Consider the following 16395-nt stretch of genomic DNA (forward strand, 5'->3'; position numbering starts at 1 on the left):
TAATTAAATTATAAATGGATCAATCATTCAAATTTTTGTTTGAAACTCATGTAATTGACCTTATATATATATCGTCGAATTATTAATCTATGCATCACATGAATCCATACATATATTACTGATCCTTGCATTATAATTTCCACTAATATTTACGATGTTAATTCGTATATAACTTATGTCTTAACTTGGTGAATGTGCATCCTAATTTAAGTCTTTGCAATTATATGAATAAATTCGAATAAATCTAAAATTTGACTATAGGGGAAAAGTATCACTATGCGAAGAATAAAAAAACATTGAGGAATTTTTGAAGTTCATCCCTCATTTATTATTAGTGCTTTATGTTGTAATATTTTTCTCCACCCAAAGGAGCTGTTGGAAACACAAACTACTATAGTACTCCTTAGGCGATTTCATTAAGAAATACCATTGATTGCACTGTTAAGGAAAATCTAGTTTCTTCTATAATGTAGTCTCAAATAAAAGAAAAGACATCATTCCCAACCCCCACCCAAAACTTGGCGGCACAACTCACTTTAGCAATTTAACTTAACGGACGTTTATTTACCCCCTAAACTGTGAAAAATTAAAGTTAATTTTTTGGAAGAATAAATATCATAGATATTTAGAAGAATATCTAGAATGATCTAGTGTAGCATCTTAGATAATTATCTTATAAAAATACCTAGATGTTCTAGAGTATTACTAGAAGATAAAGGTTGCTAGAATTTTCTTGTAGATGTATCTAGAAGAGTATCTAGAATCATCCATAGATAACTATAAATAGGGATGATCTTGTACATTTCAAATCAACCCAATTGAAAGTCATTCAAGCCAATTCAAGAGTTTTCTTCCATTACAAAATTCTCCTTTCCAAAGCTTCTTCGTCTTTAGTTGAATCTTTCAATCTTAGTAACGATCTTGGGCTAGCAGAAGGTTTCTCCGATTTACTTTTCTTCTGCTATATTTCTCTACATGGTATCAGAGCCATAGCCGTAGTTGGCTTCTGGATTTTATTTCAAGATCGGGTTAGAGGTAGATTCAACTGGTTTCTCTAAATGGATTTAAGCGGCCGTGTTAATGGACTGGGGATGGAGTTGTTGCATCAGTCCAATTACAAGGTATGAAAGACATGTATGGAGTCATACCTTGTGGGAGAGGATTTGTGGGATGTTGTTAATGGTAATTACACAAGTCCTCCTATTAACGGATCGGAAAATAGCAGTGCATACAAGAAGTGGAAGCAGATTAATGCGGAGGCGGAGTTCATCCTAGAGAGCTGCATCTCACACAACTTGTTTGATCATATTATAAGGTGCAAATCAGCTCATGAAATTTGGAGGACCCTTGATCGTTTGTTCAACAAGAAAGATGAAGCCCGGCTACAAATATTGGAGAATGAATTGGCAAACACCACTCAAGGTAATCTTTCTATTGCCGAGTACTTTTTGAGGATTAAGAACTTATGTTCAGAGATCTCTTTATAAATCCGGATGAGGCTATAGCTGAAGCACGAATGAGAAGAACTATCATTCGTGGTTTGAAGTCAGAATATATTCCTTTTGTTACATCAATTCAAGAATGGGCTCAACAACCATCCTTGGAGAAGTTTGAAAATTTATTGTCATCACAAGAGCTACTAGCCAAACAGATGGCTTGTGTATGTTTTAAAGAAGGGGAAGGGAATGCTCTTGTAGCCGACAAGAGGAACTTCAAAGGAAAAACATTCAGAGATACGCCACACTCTCGATCTCAAAGTGTTTCTAGCTAGCTAGAAAAGGAGAGAGAGTCTACTAATAACTATAAGAAGACTCTCAAATGTTACATGTGTGGTAAAATAGGACACATAAAAAGATATTGCCAAACAAAAGAGAGAAACATGTCTCAAGTTGAGAAAGCTGCTGAAGAAGAAGAGGACTAGGGAAAGTGCTTCATACCTGAGGCTCGTGTAGTAGATGCCCTGGCTTCCTTCAATTTCGAAAGAGACTGGATCATGGATTCAAGAGATAATACGGTCCATTACGTGGAGAAGGAAGACATTGGTGTCATCAACAAAAAGCAAGCAAATTCCAAAGATGTTCAGACTAGTGACGTGGTAGCTGCTATCGAGGAAATCAACGAATCAGATCCTAAAATTAGTAATAAAAGTCTGGACGTGAAGGATGTTGAAGGAGATCCTAAGCATGAAGTTTCTGAAACTATATATGACAATGGTGACCATTCTAGAGAAAGCATTGAGGGAGTTGTAGTGGAAGTTGAAGTCTCTGATCAATCATCTGGCATATCAGAGTCAATTACTAGCTCAAATCAAATACTGGAAGCAGATGGAGAAGCTGACGGTCAAATAAATGAAGAGGTTGACCTTGAAGGCCCAATTTCATATGGAGAGACAGATAATATGGTTCTCGGATGCTCTGAAGCTGACAAACAATTCATTGAGGAGCTGAAAAAAGAATCTGGTGGTGCATCCTACGGTGGTGCTAAGTCTTCGCAAGAAATTAATGGTCAGATCGTCACCGACTCAGGTGCTTCTCCAAATAACACAATTGTCAAGGACTTAAGAGAAAGGGGGAGTCTGGAAACTCAAGAATGTGAAACTCAGCATGAAGATGGTTCACGTGGTTCGCAAAGGCCAAAAAGAAATATTGTCAAGTCTGACCGTAACAGAGATGAAAATTTTATCAAGATGTATTCATGTTTCTTTAGTGGCCCAATTATTAGCGGAAAATCATCATCATTTGAAGAAGGAAGAAGTGTTGAGATCTTCACCATGGCACACTCACAAGCTTCGTCTGAGTTCTTCCACGACAAGTTCAGGATAGCTTCCAAAAAATACTTTAAGGGGGAGTGTGAAAAATTAAAGTTAATTTTTTGGAAGAATAAATATCATAGATATTTAGAAGAATATCTAGAATGGTCTAGTGTAGCATCTTAGATAATTATCTTATAGAAATACCTAGATGTTCTAGAGTATTACTAGAAGATAAAGGTTGCTAGAATTTTCTTGTAGATGTATCTAGAAGAGTATCTAGAATCATCCATAGATAACTATAAATAGGGATGATCTTGTACATTTCCAATCAACCCAATTGAAAGTCATTCAAGTCAATTCAAGAGTCTTCTTCCATTACAAAATTCTCCTTTCCAAAGCTTCCTCTTCTTTAGTTGAATCTTCCAATCTTAGTAACGATCTTGGGCTAGCAGAAGGTTTCTCCGATTTACTTTTCTTCTGCTATATTTCTCTACATAAACAACTTTCAAGTTAATTAAATACCACCTTATACGTGCAATACTAGTTTCATGGTTGGAAGGTGCTATACACGCGCGCCACATAAGCTCCACCTCAACGATACGTCATTAACACGTTAGATAGTCTCTCTTTTCTCTTGCTCTTCCTCCTCTTCCTACTTTCTCTCTCTCTTTCTCTCTTTTCTTTTCTTTTTCTTTCTCCACCTTTCTTCTTCCATCAAGAACTATGGAACTTCAACTCCAACAATGGCCCCATAACCCTAACCCTTTCAGCCTTCTCCCTTCTTCTAAACACCGCCCCCTTCCCCTCCCCCGGGTCCCTATGCCCCCACTCACCCCTCCTCTCCCTCTCCTTCTTCCCCATCGTTTCAAGCTTACCACAGCAATTCAAGTTCTCATCTTCTTTCTTTTTCTTTCTTTAATACAGTCTGTCATAATCAAACCTATTTGGTTAAAATTCGTCATCTTTGGTTTAGCAATGGCTTGACAAGAAGACTTTTTTTTTCCTTCTTATTTTTGCAGACTGCACCATCCTTTTTTCAGGAAAAAACAAACGCAAGAATGGCATGGAGGAGTTGGATCGGAGATGGCACTGGAAAGGAAGAAAGAGAAAAGGGGAAAAAAAGGAAAAAGGAAAAAGAAAAGGACATCTAAAATGATATAAAAAAATAAGAAAAACATAATTTATATAGGTAATTGTATATCATCTAATTATAAGATGACACGTATATAATTTGGACAATATTTAGTGTTTTTTTCCTTTTCACGCGCTTTTTAATAATATTTTTTTGCCACATCATCTATTAAGGGGTATTTATTTCACTTCAAACAAAAATAGGGAGGTAAATAAACGACCATAAAATTTAATTGCTAAAGGGAGTTGTGCGGCCGGACAGAAATGATGTCTTTTCTCTTCAAATAAATATGGGATTAAAATTCATTTTTTGTTGCTATATATGGTGAGGCGAGAGAAACAAATATATTACCAAAGCAGTCATGTGGTCATCAAAATCAAAGGCTGGCAACTGAAAGTTAAATGGGTCCCACGTTTTCAGAAATTCCCAAAGGGTAAATTAGTCCACAGATCAAACATTTGCACGGCAGCTGCAATAATTCTTTTTGATTGAATGGAAAAGGGTCAAAAATACCCCTGAACTTTGGGAAATAGTTCATCAATACCCTTCGTTATACTATTGGGCCAATTATACCCTTACCGTTATACTTTTGGTGCAAATTTGCCCCTAATATAACGGAGTGACACGTGTCAGCTTTAGAATAAAATAACCCATCCCCAATTTTAATCAAAACCCACCCCTCAATTTGACCAACTACCCGACCCAATTAACCCCAAAACTCAGTGAATTAATAACAAACAACCAAACACATCTTGGAAAATGTGGGACCCACAATAAATCATCATCTCCTCGAACTCATTCCTACCGCCGGCTCCACCACCACATTCTTCATTCAAATCAACAAGATCATCTCCTGGACCACCTCATCCACCTCTAGCTCCACCGCAATCAGACATGTCACTGAACTCTGTTTGTCGATATTCAGTCACTGCCAGCAAACCTCTGTTACCAACAAAAACAGCCACCAGTTGAATCAGTGGCTCTCAATCGCCGTTGATACCTATGCCACCAGTTGAATTTATGTTAACTTGAATTCATGGGAGACTACCTAGCATGAGTCAAATTGATAATTGTGAGCCATGTCTTAGTAGCAGTCAGCAAGCACTATTTATCCCCCTCCGTATCCGGCGATTTTCTTCGGGTACGGAGCACCCACGACTCCCGTTGCAGCTTGCCCGAGCTAGAAGATGTCGATGGTGAAATTAAAATTTGTTTGGTTGCAAAGGATTCATTGCTGATATCATCAAATATTGTTCCTTGATTTTGGGCTGCGTAAAGTGAACGAATTTCAGGTTGAAGATACATTCAGGATTGGCAATGGTGGGGAATTTTGAAGAGATGAAGAAGAAGATGATGTTTTTTTGTGGGTCCCACATTTCCAAGATATGTTTGGTTGTTTGTTATTAATTCATTGAGTTTTGGGGGCAATTGGGTCGGGCCGTGGGCCAAATTGAGGGGTGGATTTTGATTAAAATTGGGGATGGGTTATTTTATTCTAAGGCTGACACGTGTCGCTCCGTTTATATTAAGGGCAAATTTGCACCAAAAGTATAACGATAAGGACATAATTGGCCCAATAGTATAACGAAGGGTATTGATGAACTATTTCCCAAAGTTCAGGGGTATTTTTAACCCTTTTCCGTTGATTGAATTACTTCATTTGTGTAAACTTTCTGAAATATCCTTTATGACCCAGATGGAATAAACAGAAATGTTATGGTTTATCCGTAAATTCATGATGACCCGAAGCTCCTGACATTCGCTCTTATTAATAGTAATAGTAATAATATATATATATATATATATATATGTGTGTGTGTGTGTGTGTGTGTGTGTAAAATTAATTAATTAATTTACACATATTAAGTAATCAATGACTAATCAGATATATATGCACTATTCTTTGTATACTCATATAATATGTATCTTATTATACTAGATGGCCTATGCCCGTGCTGCGCACGGACCCAACACTTCGGATTATAGTGTATCTATGTATATATATATATATATATATACTATGTTCAAAATACGATTAATATAACATTGTAGTTTGTGCTCCGTATCTAGAACTTTATTTTATTCGTGTTTGCTACGAAAATTTATTAATACTCTTTAAAAGAGAAGACTTGTTTAAAAAGAAACTATTTTCCTCTCTTTGAGATAAAACAATAGCAATATTTAAGCATCAGTTGATACTTTCAATTTTAATTCGATTAATTTAACGGTGTAAAATACTTATTATTTTTTATCAAATTTAGATAATTCTAATTCAAATTATTAAATTAATTTTACATGTTTAAAACGAAACAAAGTAGAAATTGATTTTTTCCTTATTCTAAAGAGTCCATCATTATTGATTTAATTGTTTGATTTTCTAAGCATTTGTTTTTTAACATTGTTTGTTTTATTAATATGGGATTCACATTTTTTTTTAATATTGCTTGATTCTGTTAATATGGGGTCCACTTTTTTTTTTCTTGTGAGTTTGAATGTGGTCAGTTCCACATTTGTTTCTTTTTTTTAAAGGGACAACGGACGATGAAGCATGGGTCTAAACCCATGCTTTATATAGTTTCTTCTTTTTTTTATTTTTATTTTTTATATTGCTTGGTGTCGTTTAGTATGGGCCCACCCTTTTGGACATTATTAGTTTGCATTATTTATATATATATATATATATACTATGTTCAAAACACGATTGATATAACATTGTAATTTGTGCTCCGTATCTAAAACTTTATTATATTAGTGTTTGCTAAGAATACAAAGTCTGCACTTTTTTTTTTTTTGACATTGTTTATTTTTTTAATATGGGATTCATTTTTTTTTTTTATATATATATATATTGCTTGATTTTGTCAATATGGGATATTATGTTCAAAACACGATTAATATAACATTGTAGTTTGTGCTCCATATTTAAAACTTTATTATATTAGTGTTTGCTACAAATACGCATGGTGTTTAATATGGGGCCTACAATTATTTTCACATTTATTAGAGTAAGGAAAAAATGAAAAAGTAATTAAATTCTATCTTATTTTAATATATAAGTATTTTAAGTATGTTACTGTACAATAATTTCATTTGCTCCCACTAATGTATTGACACGCACGCGGTAATGAATCCATCATTATTGACTTAATGAGATACTTTGGAAATTACATGAATATTGTTTGATTTTTTAATATGGGGTGCTCTTTTTTTTGACATTATTAATTTGCATTATTTTTATGCACACACACACACACACACACACACACACACACACACATATATATATACTATGTTCAAAACACGATTAATATAACATTGTAGTTTGTACTCCGTATCTAAAACTTTATTATATTAGTGTTTACTACGAATATAAAGTCTTTTTTGACATTGTTTTTTTTGAATATGGGGTTCAATTTTTTTTTTTTGATATTGCTTGATTTTGTTAATATGGAGTCCACTTTTTTTACCGTGAGTTTGGAGATGGTGGGTTCCACTTTTTTTTATATATATTGCTTGATGTTATTTAGTATGGGGTCAATATATATGGGGCCCACAATTTTTTTTTTACAATTTTTTTTATGGGCCTGTTTAATATGAGGCCCATTTTTTTTTATATATATATATATATATACTATGTTCAAAACATGATTGATATAACATTGTAATTTGTGCTCCGTATCTAAAATTTTATTATATTAGTGTTTGCTAAGAATACAAAGTCTGCACTTTTTTTTTTTGATACTGGATGTTGTTTAATATGGGGCCCACAATTTTTTTTAATACTGGATGTTGTTGAATATGGGGCCCACAATTTTATTTTATTTTACAATATTTTTTAGGGCCTATTTAATATGGGGCCCAAAAATATGGGATTCACTTCTTTTTTTTCAATATTGCTTGATTTTGTTAATATGGGGTCCACTTTTTTTTTCCCGTGAGTTTGGACGTGGTGGGTTCCACTTTTTTTTAATACTGGATGTTGTTTAATATGGGGCCCACAATTTTTTTTAATACTGGATGTTGTTGAATATGGGGCCCACAATTTTTTAAATTTTTTTTAATACTGGATGTTGTTGAATATGGGGTCCACAATTTTTTTTTTTAGGGCCCGTTTAATATGGGATTCACTTTTTTTTTTCAATATTGCTTGATTTTGTTAATATGGGATCCAATTTTTTTTTCCCGTGAGTTTGGATGTGGTGGGTTCCACTTTTTTTTTTAATGCTGGATGTTGTTGAATATGGGGCCCACAATTTTTTTTTATAATTTTTTAAAAATATGGGGCCCAATTTTTATTTTATTTTTATGTTGGTGGGGGGTGGGGGTGGGGGGTCCACAGACAGACGACGAAAGAAGCACCAACCGGTGCTTCTAATATAGTAGAAATTAGTTCTTTTTCATGTTTGGTGTCATTCTGACATCTCTACTATAACCGGAAAAACTTCTGTTTGATGTCCTTGTAAGAATTACACCATGCCTTCGCATATAACCAATAAGAATTGTGGTATGACGGATATGATTCTTTCATCTTTAATTAAAGATTCGGATTCGAGTCATAGGTATGAAAGGATCCTGTTAGGGAGCGCTTCTCAGCCTTATGTGGCACGAATTCAAATTAATCGAAACCTTAATACGAATATCAAATACGAGACGAAAACCAAAAAAAAAAAAAAACTTCCATTTAACTGCAGGTGATAGTACATCAAGTAAAACGATTTCTCCATGCATAGTAAAGGTAACAAGAAAGCCGAAGTTTAAATTAGAAATTGTTGTTGCGTTCACATGAAGGAAGCTTCTTGAAGGGAATGGGAGAATTATGTTAGTGTTAGTCGTATGACACTGGGTGTTTTAAGCTCAATTGAAGCTTCCCCATTAGAGTATGTATCACAAGGCACATTATTTTATGAATTTTAAGTTGTATTTATTAGTGTATTGACTTTTACATAATCGGATAATTTTTTATGACCTGACATTTGAAATTCATGTGCTCCATTAATTTAAATTTGCACCATGAAGGGTGTATTAAAGGGGCCAACACTTCATACCAGAGGTTTATCTATTCTTAAGATTCGAACTTAAGACCTTTAATTAAGGGTGGATGATCGTCCTATCCATCTCACCAAGTGGTAAAAGTTTACCTGCACTTTACACCAAATCAATAAATACAAAACATGTGTCTTTCACACACATGTGTTACTTCATCATGATTAAATGATAAGTATTCTTACATTAATTTTTAATTGTGAAGGTTATTTTGTTTAGTGTAAATACCGATGCGAATTAATATTTACCTCACCGCACCCCTTGGTAGGATAAATAGGTAAAAGTTGATCTCAACATATAATTCTTAATATCAAACCTGATAAGGTAACTTGAAAAATAGAACAATAACATATTATAGCCGGCTAAATTGTACGTAAAAGTCATTTACAACTTAAATTATTAATTTATTATAGTTTCAAATTTCAATTATGTGTTACTGATTTCGCCGCTAATTGGAGTCTCCATGCCATAAAATGTCACCTCGTGCCAGCCCTGGAACAAAATTTGTAGTCCTGTTGATCTTGTTTAAACTTTTTCTGTTCTACGATTTGGTCCCGAAACTTCTTAACCACCTTTAGGGGTAGACAGGAATTTATGTCCCTCTTTTAACATATCTAACAAGTAAGTTAATATAGCTTCAAGACTTCAACATTAGAAGTACGTAATATGTTAACGTTTCAGATCTATAACACCCTCTGTGCGCGTATGTGTGGGTCACAGGCTGACAGCTTGTTGTTTTCTGTTTAGTTTAATAAATCACAAATAGCTCAATATTGGATTTTAAGTTAAAAAATAGTTTATTTTGCGTAAAACCCTGTTATTTAGTGTCAATGTAGTTTATAACAGGTTATTTATGTTATAGCCACTTTGAGAGTTAGTCCAAGGATATATGTGGAGCAAATTCGTGTTTAACAAAAAATGTCGTAGCTTGTACACCACCCACGGCACGCAAATGCAATTAAATGGTTTTAATCGGATTGGAAATTGTCCAATGGCTGACGTGAAACATAAGCAAAAAAATAAACATAACTTAGATGTAGAAGCCACGCAACCTTCCTTGTTCTCTCTATCTCTCTTTAAAATCTTGCAAGTTTAATTGGAGGGAGAATCAAGATTTGAAGCTTATGGGTTCGGAATTCTAATCTTTTAAAGTTATTGAATTCTAATTTAATAATTTGTACATATTCAATATTTTAATACAATTACGGAGATCAAAGCTAATGAGTTCGGTCAAACTCGTAACTGAAGAACCAGTTCCACCCAAGTTTACTTCAAAGAGTTAAACTGCCTATTTATAAGTTTAACAATTGAAAATTGTGATAGAATTAGTGAATTACTCCGAGAGCCGTTACAGCCTGGGATGCATATTTATGAAAGTAGTTGGAAAATTGTAAACCATTCCTTGTCTTAAATTCGAACTATATAGTTACTGTTTTTTCAAATACATATACATACATTAAGTTAGCATTTATTCTTACGAAACATTGTGGATGTAACTGTATTTCGTATCCACTAATTTAAAACATTGGTCGGTCTCTATCCCGATGCCATCTCAGCTTCTCAGAAATTCAGTACATTTGTTGAAGCCTGAGTGACGTATTTGCAAAGAGTCACATTAGCTCAAGGGTGTTCAATTGGATCCGCTTGTCAGAAAATTACATTTGTCCATAGGTGAGATTTTATTTTTATCGTGTATATATATTGATTATTGAATTTCTCCAATACACAAAAAGCTTCTAGCAGTGTGGCAAAGAAGGGTTCAAAAAACTTAGGTCATAAGTCTGTCTCGTGACACTTTTGCATTTTTTGAATCTCTTGTTTCAAATCCCGACTCCGTCCCTTCCTCGAAGTTGCAATCTAGAAATCTGAACACGTTGATGTGTAAGGGTATATTATAATATAGAGATTAAAGGAGTAATTAAGATCCAACAAGACCCTTGTGCCGAGCATATGTAATTATTGATAGGAAAACTGAAGCTGAAGCAATTCCAGCAAGCATGACCACCTGCAATATTAACGTTAAATGTTTAAAACAAAACGAAAGCTCCTTCAAGTGAGATTTTGAACAGAGTTTAACTTCTATACACTAAATTAAATTCTTGATATAATATAATAGTCCTAGAAAAAGAATTGGTCGAGTATGCGCACCCATTTGAAAAGGTGACCATGGTCATGGTTCCATGGATATGGAATATTCATTCCAAATATTGCAGCCACTAATGAGTACACTGTCAAACAAACCGTACCAGAACTCAGGAACAGCTCCAGCTGCGGTATCAGTCAAAACAAATCGCCATTTATTTGCTAATATACAAGTCGAGAAGTAACAGATCTTATATAGGATAATAATTTCAACAGATCGTATGAGTTGTACTATTATCTGAATAAGGGGATCAACATACCTGGATTAGCTGATTTCGATGATTGTCGAGCTACAACAAGGAATTTACTGTTTAGTTTTCTCTATAGTTCCTAAAGCTAGAAGCTTTTACTAGTATTTAAGAACAAGTTAATTCAGCAATGAGTAACCTGAATATTGATATAGTCCTCGGTGTCATCAATATATTCCCGCAACTGGATAAAAGAACACCAGTATTACTATTTAGTTCCGAATGATCAGTATTATTTCATTTTATGTATGTAAAGGGCATCAAGTTCCTGCTCTATTCACTTTCTTACCGTTGTCAATTTGTTCATCGTGCTTTCAATTTGCACAAAGTAAGCCTGCAAAAGTATGCAGTTATTCAACAAACACTAAGCCTGCAAAAGTATGCAGTTATTCAACAAACACATACTTTTTATCAACAAGTGTGTAAGTTCCTGAAAATACGAACCTCAAGCAACATCTCAAGTTCCTCAACATCAGTCTCCTCATGAGTTATCCCGCTGATCCTACTTGCTTTGGATAATAATTTTGCAGACTCAGGGGACCAGCAAGGTACCACCTGGCCACTCAGGGGGGATGATACTCCGGCAACTAATTTTCTTGAGAGGTAAAGGTCAGCCATGTCATCATCATCTTCAAGAAGTTGTTCGAGATCATCCCTGACCTAGAAATTGACATAATTTAGATTCAATTATGGAGGGTGTTATAATTACATTCTTGGACCACTCAAAAGATTAATAGCCAGCAAATGTATAGGTTGTGTATATTAAGTATAAATATACATATAATATACATAATCAGTGTATATGTTTTTTTTTTTTTTTTTGTTTTTTGGCTAGCAACCGTAATTATGGGCCGACAGGCAAAAAATGAAGCCTTTAATTAAACTTGCAGAAAGGAAATATAGGCTTATAGCTGCCCATTTTTCAGCTCTAAATAAACTCAATCTTGTTCCTTTTGAGACACCGAATGTTCCATGAACCATTGCAGAGACCAGAACATCGTTGTACATTTCAGGACATAACACGAGAAGAAAAAGAGAGACATACTTTTTGAACCCGACTGGTCAACCTAGTCATTGCACTCTTCAATTTGCGCACTCGATCCAAGTTACGACTACTAATCTGCAAATTAGTAAAATTTGTTACTTGGGAAACAAACTGAACCATACCCTCAATAGATGAATAATGATGCACATACTGCAGGAGAACTTTGAGAGAACGATATTGCACAAGAGAAAGGGAGCTGATACATTTATTGCAAGAAGAAAAAGCTAGCATACATGCCCAGCACAGACATATCAAAACCAAAATGCTATCCAGTCAATTAACTAAACAATGGTTTCCTTAGTTGTGCTTGGGATGAAATCAACAGTTGAGGAAGGACACTTTGTCAATTAAACTTATGTACTACTTATAACTCTATACCCTGGGATAATTTTTTCAACTGCTTGCGTCCGGATTCTGTCGTGAGCTAAATATAAATCCTAAGATTGCAAGTTTTTTCCATAAAACTTCATTAATCCGTTCATCACTAACAAGTGATTGTTTTCGTTTCCCACAAAGACTCTGTCATTCCCTCTTCTATTGGATGATAATATTTCTAAGAACACTGCTTTTTGAAGTCCATGCTTAAGATAACGTTGCAAGAAATCAGTATCTTTTTTCCTTTTCTTCCCTTCTCCACTTACAAGGTAAGCTTTGTTCTATTTTAATCCTCTAGAAAAGGAAGGTGTTAATCCAATGCTTTTGGAAGAAAACAAAGACGAAATCATCATATATAACCAACCTGTCAAACTATCGAACAAAAGAAACTTGTTCAACATTTGATGGTGGCAAGTAGATATGACTTTCAAGAACAGCAGATACGGCAGCTGATTAACGATAATTATTAATGCATAATTTAGGTACTTAGTTGGACTAACCATATAAGTGACCTTATTATACAGTGTCCCCATAACGTATTGGTTTACTATCTTACCTTGGAGGTGAGCTCATCTAAAGCAGGGTAAGCAGCCGTCTCTAGTTCTCGTGTCTGAGTGTCAAGATAACTGCATACTCCTTCTAGTGCTACTTCTAAAGCTCGAAATTCAAATGGAAACTCTGTATCATATCCACAAATTACACTAGTTAATAGAAAGAACACATAGCAATCAAAAGACATACTCATTAACTATAACAAAGAAGAAGAACAACAAGGGAAACAAAACAAAAGGAGTTTAAGAAAAAGAATTGACTATGAGCCTGTTTGGATGGGCTTATGCCTATAAGCTGCAAACAGCTTATAAGCTAAGTCAAATGGGCCCAATTATTTTTTTGAGCTTATTTTAAGCACAAAATGACTTTAAGCTGGCCAGCCAAACACTCAAAAAAACTGAAAACAACTTATAAGCTAACTTATAAGCCAATCCAAACGGGCTCTATATCATGAGGTGCATACCAGTTGGTTCAACAGTTTGCATTTCATTGCGTGACCCATTAACAACAGGTTGGTCATCATCTTCACCTTCTCCTAAGCCAATAGCAGGCAATGGTAATCTTCTTTGAAGTTCTTCAACAACAGGAACAACATTATCATCCAGTGGGTCCCGAAGCAATACCTACCTCAATCAAATAAAGCACACACAATGGGATAGACATTTTATTGTTAAATAAAAAACAGTAAAGCTATAAAGTGACAACCGATAATGTTAAGTGTGTGAGTGTGACAATCTCATCGCATAAGTTGTTAAAAAAAACACATTGTTATTTATTTAATTATATTCTTTTATTATTTAATAATATTCTCAACAGATAATCATGTATTCATAGTGAACTTAACTTCAATACTTAACTGTATAAAAAGACATTTTTACACTGTTACATCAATCGTAAATAAGTGCAATTAGTAACCTGAAAAATAAGAGAGGTAATCTGGTACAACAACTTAAATTGTGATGATAGTGTAAAAACGAAATCATATCGGAATTCATAACCGCCTCAAATTCCAGTATGCAATGTAGAAAGCAATAGAAATTTACCTCATCTGTAGTAATAATTGCTTTGATATGCTGAAAGCAGTGAACACACAACCAAAACAAAAGCTTAACAATTAAATTTCTTACACAAAAAGCACAAACAAAGAAAGTAGTAAGCAAAAGTGGTTAAAAGTTTACCTCCAAATTGAGGACGATAGCCTTTTCTCTGCCTAGTATTGCAGAAGGATAAGAAAGAAGAGGATCAAGAAGACGGAGATCTCTAGCATGTATTGAAACTCGTTTCATAATAGCATACTTATCCAAATCCAATATGCTACTCTTCCCCTTACTGTCCACTAGTATCCAGCTTCTTAATCCTCCTGTTTTCATTTCCCAAAGTTGAAAAAAAATGGAATTTAGAAAACCCCACTTTCAAGAACTGGCAAAATCAGTAAATCTGAATACTAATTTTGCTTGAAAATTCTTGATGTGCTACTGAAAGAAAGAAATGAACATATGTTAAGAGGGGATATTTGAAAGGTAGGGGGAAAAGGTGGGCTAAGATAGGGACATGACTTGATGGTGAAATTGAATGGTGAAAACAATGTTGTTACTGCTAGAACAAGTTGTGTTTTGCATGGCTGTATTTTTTTTGGCCGATAGCAAGGGCGGTAAACGAGCAAAACATACACTAAACAGAGAAATACGGTGCATCAACCGTCCATTTTTTCGACCCTATCTTCGAAAATAATCATTGTCATGTTTTGGTAATGAAAGAAAGTACCGAAAACAGTTTTCTAAAAATAGATAAATTTTTACATTTTTTGGGTGTTTTATAACTAAGGAATATTATTTATAAATATTTATGTATAATCTAGACAATTTGTTTAATGCTACTTATGAAATTTATTTTTTTTCTATTTTCACTAGAAAAGTCATTTTACTTATTTTTAAGAAACTTAGTTTTCAATGAAATTGATCGATCAAATTAAATGTGAATTTTTTTTAAAAAAATCATTCATACAAACACACTCCTAAAGTTTCAATTTTCACCGAGATAATCTTTCAAAATAATTTGGAATTTCACCTGTAAAAATTAATATTAATAGTGATTATTTTATAATTATAGAGATTTAAAATGACTAATTATAAATTTAGTATCTTTTACTTTGTCAATTTACGGAGGAGAGGCCCACACTTTTTATTAGTGGATCCAATTAAGTAACGACACGCGTATTTTTGGATCAAATAATTAACTAATGACATTTTTCTTCAATTTCTCATAGTTTGTTACGGACGTTTTTTATCCATTTCCCATTTTGTTTAATGAAGTACACCTGTATGAGTTACTCAAAGTATAATCTATTCCAAACTTGAATGATAGAGAAAGTCAAGTGCACACTCTGAAATGTTATGAAGACGCTCAATTACTATGCGTTTGACACAATCCAATTCTCTATTGAATTAGAATAAAGATAAAATAAATGGCTTTAGAAATATCACGTTAAAATATCTAAATAGATTGGCCAAATTTTGCCTGCAGGAACCACATGTAAACTTGGTCAGGATTTGACACTGTGTGACACTGCCACATGGGTAGGATCCCACGTAAGACCTTCCGAAAATATATCTCTGTCCGATTATATTTGATGAATAATTTTGTGTTTGTTTAGTATTTTTCAAAGTTAAGTATTTCAAGTTTTTTAAAGATAGTATTAGTTTGAGTTCTGGAAATATTTAAAAATTGAGTTTGATTTTGTTTTAATTTCATTTTTTTTTCAAATGAAAATAGCTCAAGCAAGCAGTTTTTGCAAAGTTTCAAAGAGTGAGTTGCAAATTCAGTTCTTGAAGATTTTAAAACAAACGCATTGAACTTGAAATTCGAAGAAGTAATATACATAAATCTAAAAGAGTCACTAGTTACTTGTTTTTTACATCCAGCAGAATCGAAAAAATTAAATATTATTATACGTATATAAAAATGTCGATCTTTTTACTATATGTTTATCATGAACATATCAGTGAGAAGCCCTAAATATATTTATTAATTTTTCTATACATTTTATTCGGTGTTTATTCTTATATCTTCTTAAAATGCAAGATAGCTAAATTATGTTATTATAATC

At 33.7% G+C, this 16395-nt stretch overlaps 1 protein-coding gene across 3 annotated transcripts; it reads right to left on the reverse strand.

The window, feature by feature from the left end:
• Window positions 1–10604: 10604 nt before the first annotated feature.
• On the reverse strand, window positions 10605–14930 carry LOC132610681 (magnesium transporter MRS2-I-like). 3 transcript variants are annotated; one of them, XR_009571260.1, is made up of 11 exons: window positions 14468–14930; window positions 14333–14362; window positions 13753–13912; window positions 13294–13415; window positions 12363–12437; window positions 11762–11977; window positions 11607–11651; window positions 11457–11501; window positions 11330–11359; window positions 11076–11155; window positions 10605–10932 (listed from the first exon to the last, which is right to left on the reverse strand). XR_009571260.1 is itself a non-coding variant. In XM_060325030.1 (11 exons), exons 1-11 carry the CDS (start codon window positions 14657–14659, stop codon window positions 10846–10848), a joined length of 1122 nt encoding a protein of 373 aa, XP_060181013.1. In that variant the 5' UTR covers window positions 14660–14927; the 3' UTR covers window positions 10605–10845. The 3 variants fall into 3 exon arrangements, 2 of the variants coding, with proteins under 2 accessions (XP_060181013.1, XP_060181014.1); XM_060325030.1 differs by having other exon boundaries at window positions 11076–11195; window positions 14468–14927; XM_060325031.1 differs by lacking the exon at window positions 14333–14362 and having other exon boundaries at window positions 11076–11195; window positions 14468–14929.
• Between the last annotated feature and the right edge of the window lie 1465 nt (window positions 14931–16395).

This window comes from Lycium barbarum, chromosome 9, assembly GCF_019175385.1.
Source record: "Lycium barbarum isolate Lr01 chromosome 9, ASM1917538v2, whole genome shotgun sequence".
NCBI classification, from domain to species: Eukaryota; Viridiplantae; Streptophyta; class Magnoliopsida; order Solanales; family Solanaceae; genus Lycium; species Lycium barbarum.